This window comes from Triturus cristatus, chromosome 4_2, assembly GCF_964204655.1.
Source record: "Triturus cristatus chromosome 4_2, aTriCri1.1, whole genome shotgun sequence".
Taxonomy (NCBI): domain Eukaryota; kingdom Metazoa; phylum Chordata; class Amphibia; order Caudata; family Salamandridae; genus Triturus; species Triturus cristatus.
The window spans coordinates 919,075,556-919,102,312 of NC_140586.1; the positions used below are offsets into that span (position 1 = coordinate 919,075,556).

Genomic DNA, 26,757 nt, shown 5'->3' on the forward strand with positions numbered 1-26,757 from the left:
ACTTGAGTTTTATATAGCGCTGGCTAGACCCGGAGGTATCAGAGCGCTCCAAATGAGGAGAGTTACACAGGTTAAAAGCTACACATTGTTACAGAAGGTACATCAATTACAAGTTACATCCATTGGTTCATGGCGTGTAGAAGGGTAAGGGGGCAATGTAAAAGGGCGACGGGGAGGGAGATCAAGCGGAGAATTGGCACAAGGAAAAACAAAGCAGGCAGTCCCAGTTGACTTCCCAGTTGCCTGAGTATTGACTCCTCTGGTCTTCCAGCCACTCTTGTAATGGTCTCATGTGGAGATGGGCATTTGGAGTCAGAAATATGCAAAAGGCCATCGATCCTAGAAGAGATGACACTTTTCTCACCGTTGGGTCAAAGACTTTCATGAGATATTGACACTTCAAACTTACGGATAGCCATCTCTCCTCCAAAGGATGCACTTTTGCTTTCATGGTGTCGATAGTTGCTCCTAGATACAGAAGCGACTGAACTGGCTTTGAGATCGATTTCTGATGATTGACATGAAGACCTAGCTGACTGAGAGGAGAGATAGTTATTTGATAATGAAGCTGTGCTTGTTGTGGCATTGACGCCTTGATAAGGTAGTCGTCTCGGTATGGATAGATGAATATTCTGAGCTTCCTGAGATGTACAGCAACAGTGCAAATCGAAAAAGTCCTGAGTGCTGATTTGAGGCCAAAAGGAAGAAATTTGTACTGGTAGTGATTGTGTCCTAGTACAGAGCTCTGGAATTTTTGGTTTGGGGTTTCCTGGCTATTGGAATGTGAACGTACACATACTGAAGGTCTGCCAGTCTCCTTAATGGTTTTGAGGATAAATTGGATGTAATGCTAGCATTCTAACGTTTTCCCTTTGAATCTATTTGTGACTTTCAGATCTAGTATGGGTCTGAATTCGTTTTTGGGATCTTTCTTGTTCACCAAGAAATAGTAGGAATACATCCCAGTTCCCCTTTGGTTGGGAGGAACAAGCTGCACTGAATGCTTCTGCAGAAGGATGTTCACTTCTGATCCCAGCATCTGCAGATGTTGAGTGGATGATTTTGGTGGAATATTTGGTGAAGAACTGGTGAATCTCAGGCAATAACCATTCTGTACAATATTCAGAACTCGGGCACCGTTTGTGATGGATTTCCACTCTGTTAGTTATTGAGACATACTTCCCTCTACTGAAGTGGGTTACAGAAGAAGGGAAAGCAGAGGCTCATTGTATGGAGCCTGTAGGAAGCTTCCCTGCTTGGGCAGGTTGGAGGCCAACTCTTACCTTTAGTTGACATTGTTGGTGCGGCTGCAAAGGTTGTTGCTGCTGCTGTTGGTGGTGTCCGTGTACCTATTGAGGGGTTTGAACCCTGTGTAGATAGAAATGTAGGTTTGTAAGGTTGCTTTCTTTGCTCCTTGAGCTTCTCCAGACCAACTGCCTTCAAGGTCTCCACTTTGGTTTTCATTTGAGCCATTTCATCATCTCTGTGACTCCCAAATAGAGTGTTACCAGAGAAAGGAAGATTAAGTATTCTCTGCTGAGATTCCTGCTTGAGTGCCATAAGATGAAGCCAAGAATGTTGTCTGTGGGCCAAACCATGACAGTAGCCGTGGGCTACCAGCAAAGGTGAATCCGCAGCTGCGCTAGTCACTTGGTTCAAGACCATCATGCCATCATTCTTGATTTCAAGGAAGTCTTCTCTGCGGTCTCTTGGGAGGTATTCAACAAACTGCTGCAGGGAGTCCTATAAGGATCTGTCATACCTGCCTAGCAGGACAGATGCACTTGCTGCTTTCATGGTTGTGGCAGCTGTGCCACATACCTTGCGTTCCACTTAATCTAGTTTCCTATTTTCTTTGCCTGGAGGGATTTTGGATGAAAGAGTAGTAGAATGAACTTTCCATGCAGCCAAATTAACAACAGAATCAGGAGAGGAGCTGACCGCAGGCAAAGGGGTCCTGCTCCAGGGGCTAATATTTTTTCTGAAGCCTAGACGGCGCTGCTTTGGCTGCAGCCAGCACAAGGAAAAGTTCCATGGCTGGTTAAAATAAACCTGGAACTAGAGGTAGAAGGGGTCTTTATGCTCTACGTTGTTGAAGAGCTTAAAATATCACTTATGTAGACGCTGATGGAGCAGGTAAAAAAATGTTTAGTTTTATAGTTCCTGGTACAAGCACCTTTTGGAACGTGTTGATGTCGTCAACTGAAGAGAACTTTTGCTGGGGAGAATCCAAGAGTGCTGGCGAGTATCTTCCAGCACTGGAGGAAAAGAGGAAAATATTTACCTCCTTTTTGACTGTGACCTAGAGCTGGGCATAGGACGATATTTTTGAGTGCGCCAAGAGGAGCGTCTTGAGAACAGTGACGATGTCTCGAAGGCACCCGTGTTCGCCATCTATGGCGAGATCTGGACTGAGGGGACCTGGATCTGCGAGGGGAAGCCAGAGGCCTTGCTGGAGAAGGAGCTTACAAAGGGGTCTCTGTCTGAGGAACAATTGGAGGCAAAATACGTGGAATAGGCGCTGAATGAGCTGGTGAAGGTGGAGGAGATGGTGGAGAGTCCGGAAGAAGGACAGGTGATGATGGTGAGCATGGCCTAGGATATTCTTAGTCAGAAGTTGATGGTAATCTTCTAGGTCTTGATATCTTGATCCTTTCCACAGGTCTGGAATGCCTCAACGTTGGCAGGCTTCTCAGCGTACATTTTTTCTATGTCTTGACGTCAACAGACTTTTTGACGTCGAGCGTCTCCTGTGTCTCGACCATGTGGAATCCTTCGACAACGACCTGCTGTGTCTTGACATCAAATGTTGCCTCCTTCTTGACGTCTACCCAGCTCTTGACTGTGAGCATGTAGGCACCGTGGCTTGTCTCGACGTTGATGTCCTCAACGTCGTTCTGGAATTACGCCGTTTTTAATGCTTTCCTAATTTTTTAGATTGCCCTCTCATGGAGTCCTTAGAGGAAAGTGGAAGAGCCCTGGTAGAGAACTGACCCTCTCCTCACTCACATGACATCCCACCTTCAGACTGCGCCTCCTGCTGTTTGCGTTACTCTTCTGCTCCATGAAGGCAAATCTTCTCCCTGTCCTCAGGGTACGCCTGAAAAAGGTCTTGCAGTGTTGACATCTGTAAGGGATGTGGCTGTCAGGAAGGCAGATGATACATACATGATGAGAGTCTTATTTACCCTTCTTTCTGCCACAGGCAGGCCATTTGTCAAATACAGATGGCAGCCGGTTCACTGACAAAATACCAACCCTCAAAATATCATCATACCAAAATATGGTGACCAAAATATCAATGTAAAAAATATCGTCATCCTATGCTTATAATGGTAAGTACAAAAATATTGAAAATAAAATATCGATGCCATTAATATAGCTGAATTAAATATTGATTTTTAAATATATATAAAATAATAAATAGTAAATAGTAAAATTAATTTTAAAAATATTTAATACATATCTTAACAAATATAACAAATACATCTAATTTTAAAAAGCTAAACATACATATATAATAATTAATATATATTTACATATATCTACTTACATAGAAGTTATTAAAATAATAATTTCAATTTATATTATAATTTAAAAATAATATAAGAAGAAATATATATATATATATATATATTCCATAAAAACGGAGTTCCGATCGCACTCTCAGAACAAATTCACACCAAAGATTATCGGAGTAAAGTAACCATGAGGGGGTTTATTAACTTCATAAAACCCGCCGTGACGCGTTTCACCCGTGGACGGGCTTGTGTGAACAAGCCCGTCCAAGGGTGAAACGCGTCACGGCGGGTTTTATGAAGTTAATAAACCCCCTCATGGTTACTTTACTCCGATAATCTTTGGTGTGAATTTGTTCTGGGAGTGCGATCGGAACTCCGTTTTTATGGAATATTGATTGCCGGTTTTTCTCCGCCGGTTCCGCACCACCCCTCAAAGGGCTGAACTTCAGCAGGAGTTTGCTTGGAATTATATATATATATATATATACATATGTACCATTAACATAAAATCTTTAAAAAACAAACCGTTCTAATTAAATAAAAAATTAAACAACTTAAAATTCTTTCGATTTACTAAAAATTATTTTATACATTAAAAATATTATAATTTTAGATAAACAAAATCATAATAATATAAACAGGCCGATTCCGATCTGGGTCGGAAGGGCACCGAACGCGATCTGGCCGGAAAAACTACGAACCGTACGCGTGTTTTCTGCCCGACTCGTACAGCTGTACGAGCGAGCAAGTACGATGCACCTACGTGAAATTCACCGACCGAGTCGTTTCTGGGTCCAAACCGCTCCGTACGTCTCGGTTGTAAGCTAACCGTGGCGTCCAATGGATGCGATTTACGACCGAGCCAGTACGATGCACGCGTCAGACAGCCGGTGCGAGCTGGAGTGTCTGGCTCGCAAAACGTCTGGGAAGTTGCCTCTGGGGGTCTGCATCGGACCCCCTGTTACCCCCAGCCCTACGACTCGGACACAGGGGGAGACCCAAGGGTCTCCCCAACACAGGCATGTACAGTGAGGATGGCACCGACACGCACTTGCGTGAGTTGCATAGAAACCACGAGGGGATGCGTAGAGGATGGTGAAGACTTCTGAATTTTCAAAGATAATATTTGTGTTAGTCGAATTGGACAGACTGCATTAGAAATAACGTGTCTTGGATGCACTCACCAATATTACTGGATAAAGCCCTGATGATGTCCCGGGAGGGGACGAAACGCGTTGGCTGTTGAGAGCATTGGACATTAGGAATGGAAGTATAACCTCTCGATCTAATGATTGGATCATACAATATTCTATATAATTGGAAAGTAACAATGGATGGATCAAAAGGATGATAAAGTGATTGGATCATAAAAAATTGGTAACAACGATTGATGGATCAAAAGAGAAATTTGGATGGATTAAAAGGAAAATTTTTTTTGGGGCAAGAACATTTATTAATGGATAAAGGACTAACCGAGGCATCAAAGCAATAACACATTGGTACATGAACAATTGGACATTCTCCATGTTTAAAAAATATGAGATTTGTGAATAAATGTTTTTGAATCAAAGATATTTGTTTGGAAATATTGTGTATATTTGCAGTGCTCCTTACAAGTGTGAAATTATTTCAATGTAGGGATGGTTTAACGGTGACCATTCGTTAAGTGAGCACTGGTAATTTAAATATTTTGAGGAAGTGACTCCCTGTGCGCATGGGTGCGGGACCCTCATCGTTGTGGTGCATTTGTTTTTGATTATATACTAAATTACACAACACTAATTAAAAAAAGAATAAAATTTTTCCAAACGATAATAAAAATCAATATTGCTTACCTTAAAATCAATATTCTTGACATCAATATTCTTACTGATGATATTTCCATATCACAATATTTTGGACTCAATATTTTGGCATGTGGATATTTTTTTTCGATATTCTGTCTAAATACCGTTTAATTTGACTAGAAAAATAATTTCCGTGTCAAGAAATGACAGGAAAACACTGGTAATGTTGAAATCCGCCAAGTGAAGGTGTTGACAAAACTTTCTGACAGAAATCTTTGAAGAAATAAAGCAAAAAAAGCCGAGCTTAGGGGCTCATTAGGATGGCGGGTGGACTGGAGTCCGCCCGCCATCCTAGCGGTAACGGGACCGCCCGCCTATAAGGCAGCCGTCCCGCACTCCAAATCAGGATGCGACTGCCACCATTGTGGCCGCATCCAGCGTTTTAACATTTCGGACGGTGCTGCTGGCTGCAGCACCCCCGCGGTGTTGAAAAACGCATGTTGGGCATTTTCATGCTCAATGTGGCAGGCACCAATCGGTGCCTGCCACCTTGTGCATGGAAATGTAGGGGGGTACCATGGGTACCCCCCAGTGCAGCAACACCCCCCAACAAGGGGGGCCCGCCACGGGCACCCAAACCCAATCTCCAATGCCATGGAAAGGTGCCTGGCGACACACATCCTAATATGGCGGACGGTGCCTGCTAGGCACCGCCACCATATTAGTGGCGCTGCTCCTCCCGGCAGGCAATCAGCGCGATTGCCACCGGTGAAAAAGCGGCGGATGGACTTTGCGTCCGCGGCGTTACCCACCAGCCATCCTAATATGGCGGTGGGTAAATCTCAATGTGATGGCGGAACGATCGCCACCGCCGGACCGGCAGTGGCGATTATTCCGTCATCGTAATGAGCCCCTTAGTACTTAAAGAGACTGCCACCAGGGGCCAGAAAAAGTAAAAAGAAAACGGTCACCTACTGGGCATGATGGGATGCTGGTGGGATGTGAGCCCTTAAAGGTACAGAGTGTCTTTTCATATCTGCTGAGCTGCAGCCTATAAGTCTAAATTGTCCTTTTACTTCTTCACCATTTTCCTTTAAAAAAGGTTTGTATAAGGATTAATAATACAGCTACTGCTTATTTTTTCTGGTCTTTTTAAAATGCAAATTAAAGCAATTGGCTTACATAGCCTTATTAATACGCTGCAAAACATTTTAGTAACTAAAGAGCTTACCCTGACCACGCTGAAGAAAGACGCACATCTACACTTAAGAATATGTATTGTAAAGAAGTGCTCCAGGATCCCCGCACATGGACGAGGCTATTCAGTGCTTATGATTATCACTAGAGATCCCCTGAGAGAGAAGTTGGTGTTCAGTTACAAAGCCCAGTATATGTTGCTAGGGAGAAACAGCAGGTGGATTTATGGTTAAAACTAAACACTGTTGTAAAGAAATGGTAAGTTTCAGAAAAATAATCCAAATTGGAAAAAAAGAATGAGCTACTTAAAGTAAAGACAAAGAAGTTGCAATCCATAAAAAATATGGTAATCAAAATTGGTCCCCAAGGCCTGACTTTAATGTCAGTGTCCTTTGAAAGTGCAACTTCTTTAACCAACATTAAGAGTTTTGTAATTTGTCTGTTGTGTGTTAATAGGATAATTCCAGTGCTATTGTTCAGCCTGTTACTACAAGAACTGTAAATATTTTGAACTCACCTGTTGTTCTAGAGGTTACCGCAACTGTTGTTCCTGTTTCTGTGGTTGTAGTGGCCGATGTTGTTGGTGCGCTTGTTGGAGCTGTTGTTGCAGCTGTCGATGCAGTGATTGCTGTGGTTGAAATGGCTGTAGTAGTTGCTGCTGTGGATGCTGCGTTTGTTGTGGCAGTTGTTGCCGCAGTTGTAGCTGCAGTTGTTGCAGCTGTTGTTGCTACTGTTGTGGCAGCTGTAGATGCAGTGGTTGTTGCAGCAGTTGTCACTGCAGTTGTTATAGCTGTTGTAGCTGTAGTTGCAGCAGCTGTAGCTGCTGTTGGAGCTCGTGTTGCTACTATTGTTGCTGGTGTAGTTGCTGCAGTTGTAGCTGCTGTTGTTGCAGCTGTTGCAGCAGTTGTAGCTGCAGTTGTTGCAGCTGTTGTTGCAGGAGTAGTATTTGCAGCAGTTGAAGCAGCTGTTGTTTCAGCTGTTGTTGCTACTGTTGTTGCAGCTGTTGTTGCAGGTGCAGTTGCTGCAGTTGTAGCTGCTGTTGCTGCAGCTGTTGTAGCTGGAGTTGTTGCAGCGGTTGTTGCAGCTGTTGTTGCAGGTATAGTTTCAGCAGTTGTAGGTGCTGTTGTTGCAGCTGTTGTAGTTGCTGCAGCTGTATTTGCAGCAGTTGTAGCTGCTGTTGTAGCTGGTGTTGCCACTGTTGTTGCAGGTGTAGTTGCAGCAGTTGTTGCAGCTGTTGTTGCAGGTATAGTATTTGCAGCACTTGTAGCACCTGTTGTAGCAGCTGTTGTTGCAGGTGTAGTTGCCTCAGTTGTAGCTGCTGTTGTTGCAGCAGTTGTAGCTGCAGTTGTTGCAGCTGTTGTTGCAGCACTTGTAGCTGCAGTTATTGCCGCTGTTGTTGCAGGTGTAGTTTCAGCAGTTGCAGCTGAAGTTGTTGCAGCTGTTGTTGCCGCTGCTGTTGCAGGTGTAGTTGCAGCAGTTGTAGCTGCTGTCGTTGCAGCAGTTGTAGCTGTAGTAGTTGGAGCTGCTGTTGTATCTACTGTTGTTTTAGCTGTTTTTGCAGCTGTTGTAGCTGCAGTTGCTGCATCTGTAGTTGCAGCAGTTGCACCTGTGGTTGTAGCTGGTGTTGCTACTGTTGTTGCAGTTGTAGTTACAGCAGTTGTAGCTGCTGCTGTTGTTGCACCTGTTGTAGATGCAGTTGTTGCAGCAGTTGTAGCTGCAGTTGATGCAACTGTTGTTGCAGGGGTAGTTGCAGCAGTTGTAGCTGCTGTTGTTGCAGCTGTTGTTGCAAGTGTAGTCACAGCAGTTGATGCAGTAGTTCCGGCTGTTGTTATTGGGGCTGTTATTGCAGCAGTTGTAGCTGCTGTTGTTGCAGGTGTAGTCACAGCAGTTGATGCAGTTGTTCCGGCTGTTGGTATTGGGCTTGTTGTAGCTGGAGTTGTTGCAGCAGTTGTAGCTTCAGGTGTTGCAGCTGTTGTAGCTGCAGTTGTTGCAGGTGTAGTTGCAGCAGTTGTAGCTGCTGTTGTTGCAGGTGTTGTCACAGCAGTTAATGCAGTTGTTCCGGCTGTTGGTATTGGGCTTGTTGTAGCTGGAGTTGTTGCAGCAGTTGTAGCTTCAGGTGTTGCAGCTGTTGTAGCTGCAGTTGTTGCAGGTGTACTTGCAGCAGTTGCAGCTGTTGTTGTTGCAGCTGTTGTTGCAGGTGTAGTCACAGCAGTTGATGCAGTAGTTCCGGCTGTTGTTATTGGGCTTGTTGTAGCTGGAGTTGTTGCTGCAGTTGTAGCTTCAGGTGTTGCAGCTGTTGTAGCTGCAGTTGTTGCAGGTGTAGTTGCAGCAGTTGTAGCTGCTGTTGTTGCAGGTGTAGTTGCAGCAGTTATAGCTGCTGTTGTTGCAGGTGTAGTCACAGCAGTTGATGCAGTTGTTCCGACTGTTGGCATTGGGCTTGTTTTAGCTGGAGTTGTTGCTGCAGTTGTAGCTTCAGGTGTTGCCGCTGTTGTAGCTGCAGTTGTTGCAGGTGTAGTTGCAGCAGTTGTAGCTGCTGTTGTTGCAGGTGTAGTCACAGCAGTTGATGCAGTTGTTCCGGCTGTTGATATTGGGCTTGTTGTAGCTGGAGTTGTTGCAGCAGTTGTAGCTGCTGTTGTTGCAGCTTTTGTTGCAGGTGTAGTCACAGCAGTTGATGCAGTAGTTCCGGCTGTTGTTATTGGGGCTGTTATTGCAGCAGTTGTAGCTGCTGTTGCTGCAGGTGTAGTCACAGCAGTTGATGCAGTTGTTCCGGCTGTTGTTATTGGGGCTGTTGTAGCTGGAGTTGTGGCAGTTGAAGCTGCAGTTGTTGCAGCTGTTGTTGCTACAGTTGTTGCAGCTGTTGTTGCAGGTGTAGTCACAGCAGTTGATGCAGTTGTTCCATCTGTTGTTATTGGGGCTGTTGTAGCTGCAGTTGTTGCGGCTGTTGTTGCTGCAGTTGTTGCAGCTGTTGTAGCTGCAGTTGTTGCAGCTGTTGATGCAGGTGTAGTTACAGCAGTTGATGCAGTTGTTCCGTCTGTTGTTATTGGGGCTGTTGTTGCTGCAGTTGTTGCAGCTGTTGTTGAAGGTGTAGTTTCAGCAGTTGTAGCTGCAGTTATTGCAGCTGTTGTAGCTGCAGTTGTTGCAGCTGTTATTGCAGCTGTTGTAGCTGCTGTTGTTGCAGCTGTTGTAGCTGGAGTTGTTGCAGCAGTTGTAGCTGCAGTTGTTGCAGCTGTTGCAGCTGTTGTTGCAGCTGTTGTTGCAGGTGTAGTCACAGCAGTTGATGCAGTAGTTCCGGCTGTTGTTATTGGGGCTGTTCTAGCTGGAGTTGTTGCTGCAGTTGTAGCTTCAGGTGTTGCAGCTGTTGTAGCTGCAGTTGTTGCAGGTGTAGTTGCAGCAGTTGTAGCTGCTGTTGTTGCAGGTGTAGTTGCAGCAGTTGTAGCTCCTGTTGTTGCAGGTGTAGTCACAGCAGTTGATGCAGTTGTTCCGGCTGTTGGCATTGGGCTTGTTGTAGCTGGAGTTGTTGCTGTAGTTGTAGCTTCAGGTGTTGCAGCTGTTGTAGCTGCAGTTGTTGCAGGTGTAGTTGCAGCAGTTGTAGCTGCTGTTGTTGCAGTTGTAGTCACAGCAGTTGATGCAGTTGTTCCGGCTGTTGGTATTGGGCTTGTTGTAGCTGGAGTTGTTGCAGCAGTTGTAGCTGCTGTTGTTGCAGCTGTTGTTGCAGGTGTAGTCACAGCAGTTGATGCAGTAGCTCCGTCTGTTGTTATTGGGGCTGCTGTTGTAGCTGGAGTTGTTGCAGCAGTTGTAGCTGCTGTTGCTGCAGGTGTAGTCACAGCAGTTGATGCAGTTGTTCCGGCTGTTGTTATTGGGGCTGTTGTAGCTGGAGTTGTTGCAGTAGTTGAAGCTGCAGTTGTTGCAGCTGTTGTTGCAGGTGTAGTCACAGCAGTTGATGCAGTTGTTCCATCTGTTGTTATTGGGGCTGTTGTAGCTGCAGTTGTTGCGGCTGTTGTTGCAGGGGTAGTCACAGCAGTTGTAGCTGCAGTTGTTTCAGCTGTTGTAGCTGGAGTTGTTGGAGCAGTTGTAGCTGGAGTTGTTGCAGCAGTTGTAGCTGCTGTTGTTGCAGCTGTTGTTGCAGGTGTAGTCACAGCAGTTGATGCAGTTGTTCCGTCTGTTGCTATTGGGGTTGTTGTAGCTGGAGTTGTTGTATCTGTTGTAGCTGCAGTTGTTGCAGCTGTTATTGCAGCTGTTGTAGCTGCAGTTGTTTCAGCTGTTGTAGCTGGAGTTGTTGGAGCAGTTGTAGCTGGAGTTGTTGCAGCAGTTGTAGCTGCTGTTGTTGCAGCTGTTGTTGCAGGTGTAGTCACAGCAGTTGATGCAGTTGTTCCGTCTGTTGTTATTGGGTTTGTTGTAGCTGGAGTTGTTGTATCTGTTGTAGCTGCAGTTGTTGCAGCTGTTGTTGCAGGTGTAGTCACAGCAGTTGATGCAGTTGTTCCGTCTGTTGTTATTGGGGCTGCAGTTGTTGCAGCTGGAGTAGTAGTCTCCGGCTGAATTCCTGCAACCAGTCCAGAAGGGAGGGGTGAACAAGAGAGAAAGAAGAGAATGAGTTTATGTAATAATGTCAAGCATTAACAGCACTGAACAGTATGGGCAAAAGGCAAGTTCACAATACCCTGATAGCATCACATGAGAACCCTGCTGCCTAGACAAGCCAGGCCGTGGTGCAAGGGATGGCCACGTGGCAGTGTACCACTAGGGATGTGTGGAGTCACTACAGTGTTGTCCACTGACCGCTGCTGGGGCCGCGGAGGTGAGCAGACACCACGCCTGATTTACTGAAGTTTTTTCGGAGCCTAAGACTGTCTTGATGTACGCGAGGACTAGTCTTACAGTCTTAAGATTATCCTTCCTGGCTCAGCAAGTCTTTGACTCTCTTTTCTGACACGTTTTTCTCAGTACCTGCATGTTCTGATGAGTTCCCATATTGGGGCGTCTCACTGGTAACCTCAGGAGCACGGCTGTCAGTGTGACCCTGCACCAGTAGTTATGGTGCTGCTTCATGGGAAAAGAGTGGACATATCCTCTTATAACCATGTCTTTCTGTGGTGCAAACGTTTCTATTGTGCATGTATGCACCGGTTTGGAAATCTGGGTTTCAGCATTCGTAAAGCCTTTGATTGGGTGAATCAGAGGGTTTGTGGGTGCTAAAACCCTTTTTTAAATGTAATAAAACCCGTTTAACAATTTGGAAAAGGTTTTCTGAATCTTTAAATGGATTTAGGAACCCATTCAAAATCTCTGTTTGGAAGGAAATTGTTAAGGGCGTCCCTTCCAAATACCAATTCCTTATGGTACATATGTTTTGGGACCGACATCCGGACATAAAACATTAATAGTTTACCATCAACTCAAAAGGACACATTCGCAAAGTGGATAGGATTCCAAGGTGACCAGTTCCCATGTGAGAATGTTCACAGAAATACTTTTTAGGGAGTAGGCAGTGCTTCCCACAACTACTGCTTATTAATAAAAAAAAATTTTAAAACTTTTCTTTTTTTCTTAAACACATCATGTTTTTCTTAAAGGAAAACTGTCTGGATTAAAAAAAAAAGAAGATTGCTTGATTAAAAAGAAGTCACAAACATGATGGTCTGCTGAACGCCGCAAGTCACCTTCCCTGTGATTGTAGCCAACCATAATGGGTCACGATTTGCGACTGATCTCATGAATTTTAATGTATTAGGTCGATTTGCAGCCCACTACGATTCTGTAGCTTGTGAACCGACCTATTAGTACATAGGTCGGTTGACAAAATACGAATGCATTCCGTAGAAGTCGGTGCACAAACCACTTTTACGGAATCCATTTTACTATATTCCAAATAGGAAATCTCAAATTGCAAATTGTTTTTAGTCGTAATTTACAATTTCTAATTTTGAACCTTTGTCCATGAGGTCCTTGTAGCAGTTATTACCGGTCGATGTTTATAAGCTGTGCTCTCGCCTGCAGCTGCACTGACTCGGTATTGGTTTAATGCTTGTGCCTTTAGAGAACACAATGTCTTCACAAACCCCCTTCTGCTGTGCGCAGGTACAGAATAGACTCATGAACCTCGGAGCAGCGATCACTGCTCAGTGTTTATGAGCCATGTTCTGTGATGCTCATAGCTGCCAAGTATTCAGCTCACTTATACTTGACATTTCTATGGTTTCAGTCTGCCTGTGAGTGACATTCTACTGTCAAATGTGTGACACCTCGAGTGACACTTTGTTACGTGCAAATCAAAGCAATGACCAGTGTTTGAGTGTCCCTCTGTGTTTTTTCAGTTACTGTGTGCAGACATATCACATAGGCCTACTTGAAATACAGACATATCACATAGGCCTACTTGAAATACAGACATATCACATAGGCCTACTTGATATACAGACATATCACATAGGCCTACTTGAAATACAGACATATCACATAGGCCTACTTGATATACAGACATATCACATAGGCCTACTTGAAATACAGACATATCACATAGGCCTACTTGAAATACAGACATATCACATAGGCCTACTTGAAATACAGACATATCACATAGGCCTACTTGATATACAGACATATCACATAGGCCTACTTGAAATACAGACATATCACATAGGCCTACTTGTTATACAGACATATCACATAGGCCTACTTGAAATACAGACATATCACATAGGCCTATTTGATATACAGACATATCACATAGGCCTACTTGATATACAGACATATCACATAGGCCTACTTGAAATACAGACATATCACATAGGCCTACTTGTTATACAGACATATCACATAGGCCTACTTGAAATACGGACATATCACATAGGCCTACTTGATATACAGACATATCACATAGGCCTACTTGAAATACAGACATATCACATAGGCCTACTTGATATACAGACATATCACATAGGCCTACTTGAAATACAGACATATCACATAGGCCTACTTGATATACAGACATATCACATAGGCCTACCTGAAATACAGACATATCACATAGGCCTACTTGATATACAGACATATCACATAGGCCTACTTGAAATACAGACATATCACATAGGCCTACTTGATATACAGACATATCATATATGCCTGCTGTATACGGACATATCACATAGGCCTACTTGATATACAGACATATCACATATGCCTGCTGTATACAGACATATCACATATGACTGCTGAATGCAAACATATCACATAGACCTACTTGATAGAAAGACATATCACATATTCCTACTTGATATACAGACATATCACATACGCCGAAGTCAAGACAGGCCGATTGGCGTTGCACTGCCCATGCCTATTAGCCGAATCAGATCAATGAGTAACAAAAATGAGTCTGTTAATAATTAGAACAAAAATGTTTTAATTCTGAAAATGTTAGACTATAACTGAACAATTCCGTTTATGTGGAAGTGGCAGTGGTATTTGGAGTGTCTCTCTCACTCCTGGTCTCACTTTCACATATTTTCCTCTACAGTTTCTCACTCTATTAGCCACTTAAGTTTTTCTTCGCACATTTTTCTGAAATCCTCCATCTTCATTACCTCACACATGTTCTTCACCATTCTTTTCACTGCCTTTCTGCCTGTACACCCTTTTGCTGCATTTCGTCTATGCTCTCTTACACACACACAACCACATACTCACTTACACACACACATACACAACCATGCACACATACACACACACCCTCTCCTCACCTCTAAATACATTTTCTTATTATTAGTTTTGTGCTGTCAGTATTTTCACAACGGTGTACCTACTCCACAATCCCCCAGATCAATCAACTTTCTTCAGCAATATGCTGTCAAAGTACAAGCAGTTAAAATCACAATAAAATAGATAAATACAATTTGCATAAATACATATATTGTACAAATCACTGAAAAGAATTATAACACTAGTAGTAATCATACAGCAATTAATTCCACAGGTCTAATTATAATTGCCACGTTTGACAATTGTTCTGTGCACTTTGCAGAGAGGCCAAGGAATGGATGAGAATGCCATGGAAGCGACCTTATGATTCACTGACTGGCACTGTCTGAAATTCGCACGGCCTTTAGCTGTAGCACTGGAGCTCAGCTCTCAAGAAAATAAGTTACTTACCTGTAACTGCAGTTCTCCAGTATTGGTATCTGTCATAGATTCACATCCTTGAATCATTCCCCATCGTGGAAGTGTGAGTCCCACGGTACCATAGTAAAGCAGTATGCATCAGTATCATCGGCTACAATGACAATGCAACGTCATTTTAATAGCCTATCTATGTCCTTTATAAAAAAAAGGACCAAACTTGAACTATAACCAATCGGGTGATAGCACCCTCTAGAACACTCCCAACAAAGGCTGAATCCCTAATATTTTCGAGCAGAAGTGGGAATAGAAAATCCTGATCTATTGGGGGGGGCTCTGAGGGGAGGAGGGTGGTTCACATGTAAATCTATGAAAGATACCAATACTGGAGAACTGCAGTTATAGGTAAGTAACTTATTTTCTTCTCCAGTATTGGATCTTTCATAGGCTCACGTGCTTGAATCAGAAAAGCAAGCAGTTTTGTAGGTAAATATAAATGTAGATATAGTAATAGAAGTACCCTAGAGGATGGTGGGTAACAGTCTAGTACATATCTCCATACAAAAATACATGTATGCATAATTTTATGTAAATAGTCTATATATGAAAAGACTATTATATCATATAGAACGCCATCAGATACATTATTAAAGAGATATTACTATCACTTACAATAATGGAGGCTCGCCTTATTGAAACAAATGACATAAAACTACTTGCCCTACGACTACAGTAGTGCTGTGTGAGCGTGTGGGTGTTCTTCCACGTCGCAGCATGACATATCTTCGCCAGAGGAACGCCTGCAATCAGAGCATCTGAGGTAGACACTGCCCATGTTCAGTTTGCCTTTGCCCTTGCTGAGAGTGGCTTACCAGCTTTGGTATGGCAAAACTGTATGACGGCAGGTTGCTTTCGTGACTGCCGTACCTTGAGGAAAGAGTCTGTAAGAGACCAACAGCTGATCAATTTTCCAGAATTGTTTGGTACGATGGAGATAGAATTTAAGACAACCTTTAATGTCCAAGGTGTGGAGAGACCTTTCAGCTGGAGATGCCGGATTTGGGAAAAAAAGTATGAAGTATGATAGGTTAATTGAGATAAAATTGCGATGGAACCAAGGGGATGAATCTTGGGTTTGTTCTGAGGAGCACGTAATCATCAGTGAAACGCAAGAACGGTTCCTGTGTTGTGAAAGCCTGAATTTCTTTGACTCTTCTAGTTGAAGTGAGAGCTAACAGCAAAGCGACCTTCCATGTGAGAAATCTCAGATCTGCCTTATGAATGGGCTCGAATGGAGGCTTCATGAGCTGTGAGAGAACCACGTTGAGATATCATTCTGGGGAGGAGCTCATACTGGGGGAAAAGCTCTGAACAACCCCTTCATGACCTGTTTGACTATTCTTGTGGAACAGAGAGAGAGAGAATGTGTGGAGCTTCTGTACTTTGAAATTGTGGCTTGGTGAACCTTCAAACACACTTGCACCACTCCTGATCTAGCTAGCAAGTAGGTAGGGCAGAATCTGTTTAGGTGATGATTCCAATGGAAGCAGGTTAGACTGTTGACCACATGAACAGAATCACTTTCATTTTGTTTGTAGCTTCCGCACTTGCCTTGGATAAAATCTCTCTACAATCCTGAGGGATGTCTAATCCTTGGAACTCACTGAACTCAGGAGCCATGCGTGCAATTGGAGAGAGGCTGGTTCCGGTTGTAGGATCTGGCCATTGTTCCATCTCAAGAGTGTTTGAGTCTTCAGCAGGTGGATGGGATTTGACTCTGACAGCAGCAGGAGCTCTGCAAACCAATGCTGCCTGAGCTATTTGGGAGCTATTAGAATGAGGCAATAGTGCTCCCTTTTTATCTTCTTGAGAATCCTTGGTTTCAGAGGGAAGGGGGGAAAAAGTTATGCAAAAATCCCGGATCAGCTCATTGAAAGGGCATTACCCCACGACCCTGAGAGCGGGTATTGACTGGCGTAGAACTGGCATTTGGCGTTCTTGTCTGTCACAAAGAGATCCAATGCTGGTTTGCCCCACCGTGAGAATATTTTGTCCAGTTCCAATCGATCCATTTCAGACTCATGGCAACTGTCTCTGGTACTGCTGAGAGTGTCCGCTAAGATGTTGTTCACTCATGACACATGCTCGGCTTTCAGAAATATATTGTGGGCTGTGAGCCAGTTCCAAAGGTCTTGGGCTTCCTGAGATAGAGTTAGCGACCTTGTACCCCCTTGCTGGTTGATGTAATACATGCTGGTCATCTTGTCTGTATGGACTAGCATGGAGGCTCCTGCTATGCATTGATTTCTGAAGTACTGACCACCTCCCTCAGACTTGCAGGTCCTGCAAGTGGCTGCCCCAGCCCATAAAGGAGGCATCGGTCCTGATGACAAAGTCTGGTACTGAAGTCAAGAATGTGAGGCATTTTGACAGATGAGATATTTCAGACCACCATGCTAACATTCTAGCATCCTTGGGGTTATGGTGATCAAGTCTTTGATTGGATCCATTGCAGTTGGAGGTCCTCTTGCAGTGGCCTCATCTTCAGTCATGCCTGTGGGACCATGTTTATTGCAGAAGAGATCAAGACTAGTAGTGACTTGTACAGATGCACTGAAATGGTCTTTCCTTTGGAAATATTCAGAGCCAAGTTTGTCAACCTTCGCTGCCTGTCTTGCGATAGATAGGCTTTGTTTTTTTGTTTATATTGAGGTTGGCTCCCAAACACAATATTGTTTGACCTGGGATAGTCGAGGATTTTGGATAATTCACTGTGAGGCCCATTCTATGAAACAGTCAGTGGCAAGCCTTGGTTGCTTTGGCAACTTGCTACTGTGTTGACGCCTATAGCAGTCTGTCGTCTAGGTAGGGGATTACCTGATGACGTTGCTTTCTGAACGTGACTTGAAGCCAAATGGCAGGACTCTGAACTGGTAATGGGTACTGGCTACGGTGAAGCAGAGATCTTTGTGATGTTTGGGATGCATGGGAATGTGGAAATACGCATCTTGTAAGTCTAGTAGTCTAGTAAGAGGTCATGTAATCTCCGTTATTTAGGACATGCATGATGTTGATGAGAGTAATCATACCGAAAGAATGTTTGTGTAGGAATTTGTTTAGTTTCCTGAGGTATAGGATGGGTCTCCATTTCATTAAAAGGAAAAACAGGAGTAGAATCCCATGCCCTCCTGTAGGAAAGTGGCTCTGTATAGACTGTTCACAAATAAGTACAGTGTCCACAGTCCCCAGAGGTTTGGCAGAGGCTAAAGTTAGATATAACCTTACTCTCTAAAGTGGTAGCTTGGTCGAGCAGTAAGGCAGTATCAGAGGACAGTGTAAAGCATTTGTTGTACACACTCAGTCAGCAAATGGTCTCACACACTCAATAACTGAACTCTAGGCCAATGGTTTGTATATAAAAATATATGGTTGTTTTATTTTAGAACCAGCAATAGGTATCAAAATATACTTTCTCAGATTGAGATGCTTTAGTTAAATACTTTGCAATAGGCAATTAACTTTTGAATGTAATAGTTACAGTTTGTTGCAATAGGCAACACAATTTCAAACACAATAATACATTGAGCTCAATGGGAATTTCAAGCTAAATGCAATTGATTACTTTTAGGATTACTTTTCTAACTCCAGGACTGGATCCTAGATTCAGTCCTGGGACAGTTCCTCGAAACAGGTGAGTAAATACGATTTAGTTACTGTTGTGATTTTTAAGCAATATTTTGGTATTTCAAAAGTTGACACTTTAAAACTTTTCTCTAATAAAATCACCAATGTAATCCTATGGGAGGAAATTCACTTAGCAGGTAAGTGGGGTTATTGTTACTTTTTCTAGGTCATTGTTGGATCCTGGATCCAGCACTAGTGTACCACCTGTAAGCAGTTGAGAGAATGCGTTTAGGTTATACAGGCGATTTTTAATGAATATTTGTAAGTTTGCAAAATCAACACTTAGGGGCCAATTCCAATCCGGGTCGGAAAGCACTCCGACCGAGTCGTATCCGGAGAGTTTTCCGACCGAGCCGGGCCCCTACAATCCGACCGAGCGAGTACGATGCGGCCATATGCTGTCAGACTCGGTTCGGTCGGACTCCCGTAGAAGTCAATGGGAGCCAGTTGTACGATGCGTACATGCGCTCCCATTGACTGAATGGGTACGTCTCAAACAAGTGCGCCCCCTACAGTGGGTACGCGTCGGTGCCATACGCACCGTACATGCCTGTGTTGGGGAGACCCATAGGTCTCCCCCTGTGTCCGAGTCGTAGGGCTGCGGGTGTCAGGGGTCCAACGCGGACCCCCGAAGTCCGACTCCGGGAGCTTTCGCGAGCCGGACACTCTGGCTCGCACAGGCTGTCCGACGCGTGCATCGTACTGGCTCGGTTGTAAATTGCATCCATTGCACGCCACGGTTAGCTTCCGACCGAGACGTACGGAGCGGTTCGGACCCGGAAACGACTCGGTCGGTGAATCTCACGTAGCTAGCATCATACTTGCTCGCATGTACAGCTGTACGAGTCGGCCGGAAAACACGCGTACGGCTCGTAGTTTTTCCGGCCGGATCGCGTTTGGTGCCCTTCCGACCCAGATCGGAATCGGCCCCTCTGAAGAAATTTCACAGAAAAACAGTCAATGGTTTACTATGGAAGAAAATTGAGTTAGCGGTAAGTAAGGTTGTAATTACTTTTAAGGGTCAGTGCTGGGCACCAAGATGCAGCACTGGGATCTCTCCTAATAGCAGGTGAGTATTTCCGTTTTCGTTACTCGGTTGATTTTAGGTGAATATTTTAAAGTTTAGAAACTCCACACTTCGAAGAATTTTAAAGTGAAACCAGCTAATGTTACCCTATGGAAGAAAAGTGAGTTATCGGCTTTTGGGTAAGTACTCGACTGGCAGAGTTAAGGTTCTGGGCATAGACTCAGGGGTCTCCCAGGGTCAGGTAAGTACAGTTGTTACACCCTCAGCGGCGCAGATGCAGCCGGGTGCAGATTGAGTTTGGCCCAATGTTATCCTATAGGAGGCAGGGGGCCTGTGGTTGGTGGCTGCTGGCTAGCAGGCCACGCGTCTGTGGGAGCTGGGCTCCTGGTCACTTGCTCAGGGCAAATGGGGAAGTAGATAGGAGTAGAGGTTGCACTGTCAGGGGCACTCGGGCGGCTGGGTGCAGGGTGCTTTTGAGCCATCGGGCGCTCAATGGATTGCAATGGAGAAGCTCACGAACGAACAGAGGCTGCAAGCTCAGGGACGAAGATTCTTCAGGTGCGACCACCACTTCGAGAGGTAAGTTGGGTAGTTGGAGGATAGGTAGGTACCCAGGAGTTGGGCACAGGGGGCCGCAGGGCGCCGGGTGCAGGGGTACCTTTTGGTGTTGGGAAATCTTACCCTCTGTTGATCGCGGTTGGGGGGGTCCCTGGTTCTGAGGCTGCAGCCGTCGTCAGGAGCGTCGAGGTGGGTCCTTGGGTGCCAGGTTAGGGGTCACAGTCGCCGGGGGGACGTCCTCGTGGTCTTTGTCCACTCCAGCACAGGCCTGGCTTGGCGGGTGCAGAGTGTGCAGGGTTCGCGGTTCCTGGCTGATGCCAGGGGTCAGTTACTTGCTTTGAGCAGTACCACTGCTTGTGGGATTCCCAGATGCTCAGAGCCACACGGTAACCAGGTCCTCCGGGGTTTGTGAGGTTGCTGGCCACGGGAGATGCTGAGATTTAGCAGGAGCAGGTTAGAGGGTCGACAGGCCGGTAGGGCTGGGGCCAAAGCAGTTGGTGTCTTCCTCTTGTTAGCAGCTGCACGGCAGGTCTTCTTGCTTCTTGATCTTCTTTGCTGTTTCGGAATCTGGATCTGAGGAAGGAAGGTTCAGGGTGCCCCTAAATACTAGGTTTAGGGGCGTTACAGGTAGGTAAAGGGCAGGGACCAATGGGTCCCTGCCCTGGGGTGGGTACACCCCCTATCCTGCCACTCTCCTGTGGGAGGGGGGCAGTAGCCTAGTCCTGATTGGGCAGGGCTTCCCATCTTCAAGATGGCAAGAGCCCGGAGATGTGCTTCACCTTGCCTCCCCCACCTGAGAGGTGGGGTTGGCAGATGCTGGCACACCCCCTTTCCTTCCTTGGGGTTTCCGGACAGTCTTCCCGCCAGAGTGGGGGGCAGAACCGGTAGGGGCCAGTTGCTAAGTACAGCAAGTGGCCTGGAGAAGCTCACAAAGGCGGAATGCCTTTGAAGCTTCCCCTGCCCATCCTGGGGGAGGAGACCTAGCACCTCACCCAGGATGTGCATTGTTGCAGGCCCAGGAGAGCGGATGGCTCTCTACCCAGGGGTCCAGCAACATGTCTGCTGTGTGGCAGCCTAGGCAGCCCCTCAGACAAGACGTGGATTGTAGGTTAGGTTCAGGGGGCATCTCTAAGATGCTCTCTGTCGTGCATTGTAAATTAAATCCCACACTGGCATCAGTGCTGGTTTAATGTGCTGAGAAGTTTGATATCAAACTTCTCAGTCTTCAGTGTAGCCATCATGGGGCTGTGGAGTTCGTGTTGACGATCCCCCAGCACCATATATTCTTAAATGGCAGCACTGCACTTACAGTGCCCAGAAATGGACCTGGGTACTGTAGGGGCACAGGGCTCATGCACCTGTGCCCACACCACTGGCATAGGGCACCCAGTTAGAGGGGAGGCTGATGTATGCCAGGGCAGTGTGTGTTGTGGGCATGGCACACAGGGATGTGTGCCCTGTCGTCTCTCTGTTTGGTTCTGCACCCAGACACTCAACCTGCAAAGGCAGTGTGTGTGTGTAAGGGTACAGGGCCCCTAAGGGTGGCACAATAAGTGCTGCAGCCGTTAGGGGCCTTCTCTGGTCACAGTGCCTTGGGTACCTATGGTACCATTTATCAGGGGCTGACCTTTGACCAGAGATGCCAATTCGGTTTAGGTTACAGTACAGTTTTAGGGAAGGAACATAGGCCCTGGGCACCTGATTGGCAGGAGCCCAGGGCACACTCAGTCAAAGTACATCAGCAATTCAGCAAAAATTGGGGGCATACCATGCAAGAAAAATGGCACTTTCTCACACCTCCTGAGAACAGGGGACCTTTTCTATTACACTCTTGGTCAGTGTTATCAGGGCTTCTTTCCTCAATAAGTGAAGGAAGACAAGGTGGGTGTGCCCCCTTTGGAGGGTTTCTTGGTGGTTTCTGCACAAACTCCAGGGTATGCTAATTTGTACCACGTTACCTCTTTCCATTGAGGAAGGTAGTTGGAAATATTCGCAATCACATGAAGTTAAGGAGTGGATGTAGCTGGTATCTGGTCTAGGTCACTTTTTACGACCTGCATATCGACCAGGTGGGAGGGAGGGCAGGGGGAGGGGTAGCTTCCAGTGCAGACCTTGTTTGTTGTAAGCTTCTAAGGGTGGTTGATGGTACGCATGATGTTGGTAGGTGGGTCTATATTGGTATTGAAAGGGTTGATATTGTTGAGATCATTGATAACCCCCTCTGTTGGAAGAGAGACCTCTTCCTCTAGCCCCCCAGAAGGGCAAATTTTTAAAATGAAGGGTGCCTAGAGACTTAGCGGTGTCATTGTCTGTCTTTATCGCCAGTAGTGCGACATCTATATTTGTTTCCGACCAAAGTTTCTCCATCATAGGCCACGTCCAAAACCTTTGATTGGACCTCCGGCCAAAAAGATGTAGCTTTAAGCCATCCCTGGTGTCTCAAGACTTTGGCTAATTGGCAGAAACCTGTGGCAGTGATCTATAATCTCCAGGGAGGTGTACTCACCATCCTGGAAGATCTTTCTTGCTTCCGCCTTTTTGTCTTCAGGCATCAAGCCACTAGGCTGCTGACATCGGACCATATTTGTAAGTCGCTAGCGAGTTGCCGGCTTGAACGGTGATGGCAGACATGAGGAAGAATCTCTTCCCTCTGTTGTCTAAATGCCTGCCTTCTTTGTCTGGTGGATCGGAGATGGGATCAGATGGGTTTTTGAAGCGTCTTTGTACCGCTTGTGAAATCACTGAGTCAGGTTCGGGATGACCCATGAGGCAAGCAGGAGAATCCTCTGTAGCCTTGTACTTCTTGTCCATGCGAGGTGGTACTGCCGCTACTGTAGCCGGATTCTTCATTATCTTGATCCCCTCCTCCTAGATATAGTCAATGATGGGGATGGCCCTCACTGACTTTCTTGCTTGCTACTTGAAATCATAAAGAAAGCATTTGAACTGTTTGGCAGAGGTTGGGAGATGAAATCGTGTTGCAGCCCAGTCCATCAGGTTATGAAAGCCCTCGATGTCCTCTGGGGGAAGAGTCTGAAGAGTGTGGTGTTGGAGGCGATGGAGAAGGGACAAGGTCGTCATCCCACTCATCCTCTGGATGTTGGGGTTGAATGCTTTCGCCTTACTCCCTTTCATCTTCTGAAGACGTTTGGTCTTCTCTTGGTGGTGCCACTATTTTTGAGGCAGGTGTTACCCTGGGCCTTATAGGTTGAGGAATATGCCTCGTGTAGCAGGAGAGGCAGGCTGAGGTGGTGCTACAAGCTGCTCCTGTGAAGTGTCAGGAAATCTTCTTCTTTAATCCTGCAGCATGGCTTGCGAATCCTGGACTAGCTATATGGGCATTTGCACTTCATCATACCTAGGCTGAGTATGAGGATGGTATTGGTAATGTTCATAATGCCGCTTGGGAGGGGCATAATATTGATGATAATAGTGTTCTTCCTCATTTTCATTGTCTTCCTCCTGGTATTTTAACTGGAGCTCTGATAGGTTGTGCACTGCCCCAAAAGGCCAGTCATCGTCCGACTCTTCCATAGCCAACAAGTAACTTGGTGGCAAAGGCGAGACCTTGCTAGGGGATGTCAATTCAGGTCTTAAAGCTGTTTTTGTTATTTTGGTGATTTTTTCCATTGTCAACGGTCCCGTTGATGATGTCAACGTGAACTTAGGCGCCGACAGTAGTAACTCAGTCGTCGATCCCGTTGTCGACGATGTTGCTGTTGATGGTGTATTCGTTAATGTTATTGCCGTCAATGGTGTCATCATATACTTTGTCATTGGGGGTAACACCACCGTTGACAGTGTCTTGATGGATGATAATGCCTTTGTTGATGTGGTGAGTGCGCCTATGGCTGTAGTCCGCAAAGTTCTCGACGATGATGGTCTCTTAAACGAGACGGTAGTGACCGTAGTCGTCAATACCAGGGTCGACAGTGATGTCATCGTCAGCAGGGTTTTGAATGGATTTATTGCCCTCGACGTCGACGGTTCAAAGGAAGAGGAATGCTTATGCACTCTTGTCTTCACAGATGGAGTGGAAGGTTGATAGGAGGACGCCTCTGTAGAGATAAGTTTTAGCTTCTCAGTTCTCAGAGGGTCTTTATGATGCGTTTTTAAGGCCTTTCTACTCTCCTCAGAAGTCCCTTGGTTTGATGATCTTGATCTTTTGGGGATTCTTACTTATCTATCACTGTCCTCATCAGAAGTGGTGGATTTCTGAGATTTATACTTCTGTAGCCACAGAAGAAGCCCCCGTTCTTTAAGGTTTCAGATGAGAAAGTGCAACATATTTTGTACTCCTTTTCCTGATGTTGAGGTTAGAGGCAGTAAAGACAGTCTCTGTGTGGATCGTCCACATGTAGCCTTTTCTCTCCACAGGTTTTGCAGGATCTGAAGAGGCCCTTCTTAGACTTCTCATACATAGTATTTGTAGATAAATCTTCAAATGTAAAGGAAAAAACTGAGTAGAGAGCAGGGAGACTACCTTCCACGACGTGCCTTAGAAAATCTGAGAGATTCTTCCTCTGTTGGGAGTGTTCTAGAGAGTGCTGTTGCCTGATTGGTTATAGTTCAAGTTTGGTCCTTTTAAAAAAAAAAAAAAGGATATAGATAGGCTACTAAACTGACTTTTCATTGCCATAATACTAAGCCCATGATACTGATACATACTGCTTGACTATGGTACAGTCGGACTCCTACTTCAATGACAGGGAATGATTCAAGCATGTGAATCTATGAAATATTCAATACTGGAGAATATTTTGTGCGGTAAGTAGAGACAATCACCCCCACTGCACTCACCTTTAGTGAGTGCTCGGCTGCTGGACTCACCTGCACCCGACTAAAAGTAAGTCCTCCTCCTGGAAGTGCCAGGCTAACCAGAGCGAGAATTTTAGACCTATGTTCTGCAAGGGGCCCAGTGACCTCACAGTGGCATAGCTGCATTCTTGCAGGTAGGTGCCCCTTTGCCTCATAGACCGTTTCAGGTGTTTATGCTGTATTGCAATTGTGTTTGTATACGGCTTTTATGTTGAATTGTAATTGTGTTTGTATAGCACTTAGTAACCCTGACGAGGCGTTTTTGTACTCACCGTCAACTGAGATGGTGTTCGTCCCCAGGGGGAGCCCCCCTAGCGTGTTGTTGTTACTTAAAACGTTTTCTCCGATAATGTTGGCAATTTCCTGAGCGGTAGGCGCGGGAGAGGTGGAGGTGTTGAACACAGCTTCAAGGTCTGTTATCACCGAGCCCGATCTGTGGAAAAAGCACAGGAAGAGTGAACATTTCTGTGGATCAGACTCGCGCCCCCCTAGTGTCTGGATTGCTCTAGTAGGCTCTATGGATATTTAAATATGTTATTAGCTAATTATATATGCTGCTTATATGCAGGAGAGCTTTGGAAAGTTAATTAGGCACCTCACTCTTTACTGTTTGCAAAAACACCTTTTCAGATCATGGATTTCACCCCTTCTGAATCTTCTGATCAGTTAATGCCCCTCACTTGCCCTGGACCTCGATGAGTGTTGCCCTGCCATTGGTTGAATGAATGAATACATCTTTATTGTATAACTTTTCAAAAACCATGTACAAAACAATAAATAAGTAAAAAACTGGAACTACATCCATCAAAAGAAAAGGGAAGGAAAGACGAGAAACAGGAAGGGGGGTTTGCGGAGAGATAAAAGGTTGACCTTCGTCGATTAAAATAAAAGGGCAGGACCAAGAAGAAGGACAAGGGAGATTTGTACAGAAGGGAATATATTGACATACTAAGAATCCATCAGGGATTTACTTTTCCTCTTCCTAATTGCCACTGGTAGATACTTCCTAAGAAGTTCTGCATTGTTTGGTGTGGGTCCGGTGAAGCACAACAAGTGGCCTCAGATATAGTTCTTGTTCCTTTTGTCCTAAAGATAAGTCTGAAGTATTTCCTGCGTTGATCTCACTAACATGGACATAGTAGAGACTATGTTCCTGTGACTCCTGACCCGAGGTACAGATCCACCACAAGTTGTTGCCTCTCATTGGGGATTGCCATAGGCCCTCAAATTAGCTTATAGGTAGATGTAAAAATCTAAAACATTAAAAAGCTCTCTTCGCCTTAGTATTTATGTTATAATTAGACAGTAAGTGAAAGGATGTAAGACCTAACTCTTACATCAGTGTGTGGCATTGAGTTCCTTAGGGATGCAGCTCAGAAATATGGTTTCATCTTTTCCTGTCATATTCTAAGTCCAGCATATTGAACAGTATGAGTACAAGAACAAATTTTGCTACCGTTAAAGTTGGCCGATCCACCACTCCATAATTCTTTGCAAACGGTTTGAGAGCTCCGGTGATATTAGAAGTTCTTTAGAGCAGATGTGCTGTGTGAGGGCTCCAGTTTAGGCTGTAATCCATTACAGCCCCTAAATCTGTGTCATTTTGCCCAATCTCAACTATGTTTGGAGCTACAGACCGGGTACATTTCGGCGTGGAGCATACAAAGCCATGACTTTAGCTTTGTTGATGTTGATATGTAAATTATTATCAGTGTTATAAATATACATTGTGGCACATTGTTGCTGAAGCCCAAACTGCCTAGTATTATGGTAGGGAGTGTAACACGGTCATATTAATACTCCATGGATGGAACTTCGATGCACCTAGTTTGGGAGCATTGCCCAGGTCTTGTTGAAGTACAACTGAGAGGTCTGAAATGTATAGACTGAAAAGAAGTGGGGCCAGGATGCAGCCTTGTTTCTTTCAGACCAATACAGGTATCATTTTTGGTGTTAGCCCTCTCCTCTCCTGGTGTTAGTGTATGAGCTCTAAATCTGGGTTTTGTATGTCCTGAGCACATACCAAGACCTAGTTATGTGGCTTCTACCATGT

At 45.1% G+C, this 26,757-nt stretch overlaps 1 protein-coding gene across 1 annotated transcript in view; it reads right to left on the reverse strand.

Annotated features, from left to right (window-relative positions):
• Positions 1-26,757, reverse strand: part of LOC146835403 (uncharacterized) — a 213,841-nt gene that overhangs the window by 110,694 nt on the left and 76,390 nt on the right. Inside the window, exons 4-5 of the mRNA XM_085602976.1 lie at positions 24,977-25,137; positions 7,023-11,045 (exon numbers count right to left, since the gene is read on the reverse strand). Of these exons, the coding sequence (XP_085459102.1) occupies positions 7,023-11,045; positions 24,977-25,137 (4,184 nt within the window). The remainder of the gene's footprint in view (positions 1-7,022; positions 11,046-24,976; positions 25,138-26,757) is intronic.